The following is an 8048-nucleotide window of genomic DNA, read 5'->3' as shown; positions in this document are numbered from 1 at the left end:
TGATAACAGATATATACATGCAGACATTGATTTTGGCCAGTAAACACATTGTCCCTTTAAGTATATCTTTTTTTCAGAAAGGAAGTTGTCTGGCAAAGTATAAGCAAGCTACCATAAAATAGTAAAATCATTGCATTGTACAGTACATGTGTATTTACATTTTACCACCATCATTAACAAAACAGTCATGTTTTGGATTAAAAAGAAAACAGTACACTTGAATTAAAAATGTTTTGAGCTGGTTTGCATCATTTGACCAGAATTTCTACACTTTGATCATGATTATGATGATGATGATCAACAACAATTTATCCCTTAAGTGATCGTTTTATCCAAAAAAATCAGGCTTACCTTCAAAAACGGACCTCATACAGGTCCAAATCAGCTTTGCTTCTTTTTCATCAGTTACCTGAAATATTATGAAGCTTTGTAGGCTGTTATAAAGATGTGAAAATGGCATTTACTGACCTTTATAATGGAAGTAATCAAAAGTATTACCTCCATTATCAGGTTGTATTGTTTTTTTACCCATTTACATGTACTTTGTTGTATTTGAGTAGCTTTAAGGTTATTAAAATGTTATTTCTTAATGATCAACTGATGGTGCCAATTAGTTTGAATATTTGAAAATACTTGGAGAAACTGACAAATGTTCACATGTACAGAACAAAAGACGGACTGAGAGCTGGAGGAATACTTGTGGGGAGGCTAGTTTCTTTTAAAATATTTGGCCTAATACCAGTGAAACTAATGTCATTCACATCAAAGCACAAAGCTGCCAGCTGGGTTTTCCATCCCTCAGATATGTAGCAACACACTGCAGATAAACACAAACAGTTAAACAGAAACTGAAAGTCGCCTCCCTCTAGTAGATCAAATCAACATTTGCAGAGCTGCAAAGGATGCTGTGACCAAATGTCTCAAATAAACTTGATGTTAAGGTTTGCAATTATACAGATCAAAATAAGAATTCTGTTTTAATAAATCAAAGGCTGCTATAAATACATGAAACTCACAACTAATCCATTTACATCACATGCAAACCAAGACACATTAGATATTCCTATAACTCCACTGTCATATTAGCTGTGCTGCATTAAAGTAAAAACAAACATTTTGTTTTTGCAGCTCAAATAACCAAGAAACAAGGTGAGAAGCTCCACATAGCAAAAGATAATCATTTGACTCCTGTAAGAAAGCAGCAGTAAGTGTGCCAGAATACACACACAAAGCAACAATGATCAAGGTTGTTGGGTCAGCTGAAGAAGGGCAGGCCAAAATGGAGCATAATGCATGTATATGGTTGTGGCAATGATTACCTAATGATCTTTCTATCAACTGCACAATCCCAATACTCATTTCAGAGGCTCATGATATCCTATATAACGCAGCTGGGGAAGTCACGGCCCACTGCTTTGCTACAATGGCAGCCAGTCATTGACGCAAGTCACCAGCCTGTCAGGCATTCACACCACGTACCTACAGACACAAAAGCCTCATCAGCAGCCTTTTTCAATCAGTCTTCACAGGCAGAGTCGACTCGGGTGCTGCAGACCCAGCCGGCCGTCCACTGATCTACATCACTGAGGCATCAACAATCAGAGCGTGCCTCCTTAAATCTGATCTCTGATTTTTCCTAATTGTGTCCGACACTCTGCCATTGTTCCACTTGCTGCTTTCGAATGTGACCACAAAATCAGTGCATAAGACAACGGTTTACTGTTTGTATATGTTGTTTTTGCAAGCAGGGACACGGCTAAGCATTGGGATTACAAGTTTTTCTGAACATTGAAATTAGCCTCGGTGTGACTTTAAAATATGGGGTTGTGGGATATCACAATGGAGTGTAAGTCATCTGAAATAGAATTGACCTTGCAATAATGGGACAGGACCCAGCAGGAAATGCTCTGTACAGGAGCCCTATAAGGCTCACATTGATTTGCACATGCCACAAATAAAGAGTGTGAGATAATGCTAATCAATACCCCTACCAATCAGTAAGTCAGCTGGCTGTCCTTCAGACAATGTGTCACTAAAACACAGAATAGTTTAAATGCGCAGGGGTTTGTGTTCATGCACATAATCGTGTGTTATGGCCCGTGAGGGCAGCAGATGAGAAAATGTAGCTGATCTTTTTATTTTTATTGATATTAATATTCTAGAGTCAAAGTCAAAAGTCATTATGATAGTCAGTTAAATAATCTAAGTTTGCTTTGCTTTCATAGACCGTGAAATGTTGATTAAAGCCTGAAATAAAACCTCAATGCAGAGATCTCCATAATAACAAAGTAGAGTTTAGTGAGTGGGCTAGAGGAGACAAAGCTGAGTGACTTCATGTCAGTCCAGTGACACTTCATTTTCAACAACATAATTGTGCTCAACCACTTGTACTTTTTTAAATCTGAGCACATTTCACATATTATCTGTCAGCAGAGCTGGGTTGATAACATGTCTGAGAACAGCTTTCATTTCAGGTAAGACATTTTAATCATTTAATTTACCCAAACAAATCAAACTTTATGTATTAGAGTGTGTTTATTTGTTCAATGTCTTCAAAAAGTTCAGTATTTTTATTCAGAAATAAACAATGACCACAGTCCAAATAAAGCAGATATAATTAGCAGGGTTGTATAAATATACGCTTTTGTGAAAGCTGTTTTTTATTTACTTGTTTAAAATGGTATAATACATCACAAGATATATAATAATTAGCACTGAATAAACTATTTTTAAAATCTTTTTTTTACCTTTGCAGCAGTAAAAATTCTTGTACAATGAACTGAAAAGATGAAGGCTCTGGACGTATATGTGAGGAAGATTATTGGATCATGTAACCATGTGTTATTAGACAAGATATCTTAACGCTGCATCACTCAGAGGATGATTTTTCATGGTGTTGAGAGAAGAGGCTGCGTACAGCGGGGAGGTATATAGGTTACCTGTCAGGATATTAAGCTTATTAGCCGCTTATGTAACATGTCACACGTTAAGCTTGGTTCTCATGGGTTTTCATCCAATATCTCATGTGTAAAATTTAGTAGAAAGAGAGTTTTGTAAAGATGTCATACTCACAAGGAAGCTCTTATATAACATAGATAAACCTGAAAGTTTTTCCTTTATAATACTATAATACTAAATTTTAAGTATTTCTTAAAATATGTGCAGCATTTTATTTTATGTCACTTGCATGATGTTATGGGTTCTGTGAGGCTACGTGGGCATGACGGTGCTGTGAGTATGGTGACATTTTCACATCTACTTTGTTGCTAACACAATGGTAAACAGCAAAGTACATTTTATCCATAAGGCATTAAAGAAACAGACAAAAGTGTACATGCAGTGAGTTACACATCATCAATATCAACATCATCAGTGTCTGTGAACAAATGTGAGGAAAATGTTATCAAAAAGAAAAAGAACAGCCCTCTATCTTAATTAAAAGCTATGACAAATAAAAGAGTTTGCAGACCAAATTTAAAAGAACAAAGATTTGGATCAAACTTCAGGTTTTCTGCTCGTTTGTTTCAGATATTCAAAGCATAAAAACTAAATATTGATTGTCCTTGTTTAGTTTTAACTCTTAGGATAGAATTTAAACTTAATCTAGATGCTCTCATATGTCTCGGTGGCTCATGTGCTGTCAGCAGATCAGATATACACCTTGTACACCAGCACCAAAGTTTTTAAATAAATTATTTTGCAAACAACAAGAAGAAGAACCAGAGTCATATGTTCCCCTATTTTGGTCTTTGTGAGCACACAAGCAGCAGCATTTTAGATTAGTTGCAGTTTTCTTAGTGATTTTTAATTTTTTTAGAAAGATCTTTAAAAACTTTATTACAGTAGTCAAGCCTACTGGAAAAATACACAACCAGGTTTTTCTGAATCATGCTGAACTATCAGTCCCCTTATTCTAGAGATATTCTTCAGCTGGTAAAGGGCTGAGCTGGTTATAGCTTTAAAATGCTGTTAAAGTTTAGCTAAGAATCCAAAATGACACCAAGATTTCTGTATTGATCTGTTGTTTATAACATTGAGACTGGGCACAGATAGTTTGACTCTCATCTCCAAAGACAGTTATTTCAGTTTTATTTCTATTTAACTGAATAAAATTCCGACACATCCAATGCATGCACTGAAACTTTGTATATAACGAGTCCCCTGGTGAGACAATAATAAAGAGCTGGCTGTCATTAGCATCATGATGGTAAGATATTTAGTATGTTTCTGTTATCTGAGCTGGTGGAAGCATGTATATGGTGAACAATATAGGACCCAAAATAGAGCCTCAGAACTCTGCGTGTCATCAGTGTTTGAGTAGATCATTAGTTATCAAATTATATGATGGAGTCTCCGTCTTTCAAGGGCTCTATTTTCCAATTGGTCCAATAAGACGTGATGGTCAACTGTGTGAAAAGCAGCACTGAAATCAAGCAGAACCACAACTAAACTTCTGCTACTGTCTGTGTCAAGACGGATGTCATTCAGGACGTCGATGAGGACACTTTCAATGCTGCGGCGTCGTAAAAATCCAGTTTTAACCAGCTTTGGTGTCTAAACTTCAAGCCACACTGCTGAACTTTGGCAGACTACCTCAGTCTGGTGCCCCCTTATGACGGCTAATACGGCATCTATCTTGCATCTTATGTCTACTCTGAGCTCTCTCCAGAGAGTAAAAGTCAGTCTTATATTGACTTTTGTCTCATCTCTTGCTCTGTCCCTTTCTCTCTTTTCCTCTTGCAGTTCTTTGATGAATCAGCCTCAGTGCTCATTGAAAACAGCCAGAGTGTTGATATCTAGTTACTAGTGCAGTGCTGCAAAGCGAAATGCTACTGCAAAGTGATGCTCCAGGCTGGAAAGAAACACACATTTTTAAGGTCAGAATGTTACATAGCACTGATTTAACAAAACAACATGTCGTACATGGGAGTCTCAGGTTAAGAAAATAGCTATTTAAACCAGGACTCAAAGTGGACTCTCAAGGGCGAAAGCTCAGCATCTCAGTCCAACATTATCATTGCATGTCCTGCCTTGTCTTACTTAAAAAGTATGTTTGCGAGTCCTAAAAGGCACCTGTTCAGCTTTGACAAAACAGCAGATTACGACACAGTGGGAATAAGAATGGATTGAGCAGTGAGGTGGAGGCAGGGAGAGACTGAGCTGAACCCCTGTGCACTCTAATCATACAGCTATTATGGCCATCAGTGCATCTCTATCGTTGGTTTGCGTTCAGCGTCCAGGACCCATTTGTAAAGCAGCAGAGCAGGAAATGAGGTTGGAGCACTGCAGTTGCCAAAGCCTGGAGGATGAGCCTAAGGGGGCCACACTTAAGTTGGCATGCTGATTATGTGTCGTCCCTTCCAGACGAACAGCGGCAGGGTCATCCGTGGGGGAAGGGGGTTACAGAAGGAGCTAAGATTCACGAAGTGTTCGCAATGGACAGAGACATCACGTTCCACATATTTACAACTGTCACCCTCACATTCCCTGAAGCAAAATCATTGATAGACTTTATGGCATGATCAATGCATAGCATCTTTGTCTTGTGTTTTAGCTACTTTCTTCTTCTTTCTCTGAAAATACCTTGTCATATTTTCTGGTCATTTCCCTCCTTTTTACTTGCAGTATTTGTTATTGACAGTTTAACTTAAACATCCACCTTAAGCCACTGTCTTTACTTTCCAGTGTCTCTAACCTTTTCTCCAAAATTGAAAAATCTATGCAATAAGACATTCCATGTCCAAAAGGGAAAAGTACATCAACCTTAAATGAGCCGTAAGTGCAGCTTAAATATAAAGTTATGCAGGGAGTTAATCACTGATTGCACAATGTTTTGGTAATTTGTTCATCACCAGCATTAAATATGGTGCTGTGGTATTTCTGTAAATCATTTATACATTTACTATAATTTGGAACTACAAGCACTTAAGAGCATCTTGATGAAATGGTTACACTAAGTTATTTTAGGTTTCATCCCTTGACTCAAATTTGTAAGAACACTTTTATACACTGACAATATTCAAATAAAAATGTTAAACTGATTTGCACCAACAATAATTAGCCAAATACATTTTTAAGCCTTTCTTGATTTGATTCAGATACATAATGCAGATTTGCTTCTGGGTGTTTAGAGGGAAATCATCATTGTACCATCTGTTAGTCTGTAAGATAAATGATCAGCTTCCCTGCTACTGCAATTAGTTTTTGACAGGTTGAGCGGAATCAATAATTTGCAAAGAGTGAGTCATTGCTGCATGAAATCACTTTTCATGTATACACAGGGAGACTGGTAATAAGGCAACATTTTGTCAAATCAAAGGTATTATTAATGAAAACAAATCAGAAGACTAAAGGACAAAAAACAAATTATTTATTGTGTAATTAGAACTGCTTGTGACAAAGTACCAAAATTATGATTGCATGAGAGAACAAACAAAGAAAAAAAAAGTTTACTGAAGTTAAAGTTAATTGACCTCCTTCTGGTTTGGTCTTCATTAGATGTTAAACGTTTAATAAAGAGCAATTTTTCTTCAATATTAATACGTGAGCATTTAACATAACATGAGGTACTGAGCACGGGTGGTGATAACGTTGCTACAAGCAAGTGTAGCAGATGTCCCGTCAGTTTTTAAGAAAAGTCTGATTAAATTATATTTTTTTCACTGTATGATTGGATTTTTTTGTGCATATATAATAAGAAATGTGTGTTTGTGAGAATGAGACACAATGAGACATAAAAACCTAAATAAAGCTTAAGAAGGGCTATATAAATATATAAAACATTTAGCATTAAGTGGGGCTAGATTCAAGTCCTGCTAACATTAGTTTTAACCATAGCCTGTATATAAAAGATGGACGGAGCCTCTGTGACGTCACTCGTAAGTTTCTAAAGAGCTGAAATGAAGCTCATTTGGCAGTTCCCACTGTCGCCATCTTGGCAGCGTCATGTGTGTTGTCATTCCCAGAAAATCCAAAAATGGGCAAAAAGGTGGAGCTGAGAGGGGGGCTGTGAAGGTGGGGGTGGATGATTGACACCCATCAAACTCCGAGATGCCGATAGCTAAGAGCTAACCGAGCAAACCCGGAGCTAACGCTAGCTAACCAGCTAACGGAGGTAGGCGGGCTAAAGCTAAGGCCCTGTTAGCCGGCTACAAACCGCGGTTGTGCTGCACTCTCCCTGCTTGCCGCGGATTTTGGATACCTGTCAATCAAAAGAACACGCCCCTAATTATGCCGAATATCAAGATTAAATAACATTCAAATGGATGAGTTAGAAAAAAAATTCACCCTCCTCACAGTTGTCATGAAGGTAAACTTGACCTATTAATCCTAAAATGTTTTTTTGTACCAGGGTTAAACATGTTTATTTCTGCTGTGAAGTTGGTCTTTTTAACATTGGAGTCTATGGGGATTTGCTCTGTTTTGGAGCCCCTAGTGGATGAGGGTGGAACTGCAATTTTTTGCACTTCGACATAGGCTTCACATTTTACCGGCGTATGTATGAAATTAACCAAAAGGGCAGACAGAAAACAGCAAATATCGGACAATCCATTGATATAATAAGACAGTAACAGTGAATATTGACTGTAGGGTGTCGGTGTACCTGCATAATGTCTTTTTTTTAATACCACTGTTTGCATTAGTGTAAAATATTTATGCTTTTTTTTTACCTGTATTGCTAATGTGACAACATTCCAGCTATCTAAAACTTGTATTTTGTATTAAGCAGTATGTTACTTCCTCCAACTGATATTTTGGGCTTTTCTTTTTTGTCTGGAAGTTTTTAGTTGGATACAAATCAAATATATATGTACACAATATCACAGGGGGCAGTGATGAATAAAACCAATTAGATAAATTGGTTGCCTGGTAATTTGTGTTCTGTCATAAAATATATGGCTAATTTTTAGCCATATATTAAGAGCCATTGTGGAAGGTGCTGAGAGCCCCTTGCAGCTCCGGGGCCACAGGTGGAAAAAAGAAAAAAAAAATCCCAAAGCCCTTTTATATACAAGGTGGTTTAGTCATATGCAACATTTAAATTAAGT

At 37.2% G+C, this 8048-nt stretch overlaps 1 protein-coding gene across 2 annotated transcripts in view; it reads left to right on the top strand.

Moving 5' to 3' along the window:
- Positions 1-2444: 2444 nt before the first annotated feature.
- The window catches only part of myo3a (myosin IIIA), a 70083-nt gene continuing 64479 nt past the window's right edge, over positions 2445-8048 (top strand). For both annotated transcript variants that reach the window (XM_041969094.1, XM_041969095.1), the window contains exon 1: positions 2445-2474. In XM_041969094.1, the coding sequence (XP_041825028.1) occupies positions 2449-2474 (26 nt within the window). In that variant the 5' untranslated portion in view covers positions 2445-2448. The remainder of the gene's footprint in view (positions 2475-8048) is intronic.

This window comes from Melanotaenia boesemani, chromosome 18, assembly GCF_017639745.1.
Source record: "Melanotaenia boesemani isolate fMelBoe1 chromosome 18, fMelBoe1.pri, whole genome shotgun sequence".
Classification (NCBI taxonomy): Eukaryota; Metazoa; Chordata; class Actinopteri; order Atheriniformes; family Melanotaeniidae; genus Melanotaenia; species Melanotaenia boesemani.
The sequence above is the reverse complement of the archived record's forward strand: the minus strand, read 5'-3'. Positions and strand labels throughout refer to the sequence as shown.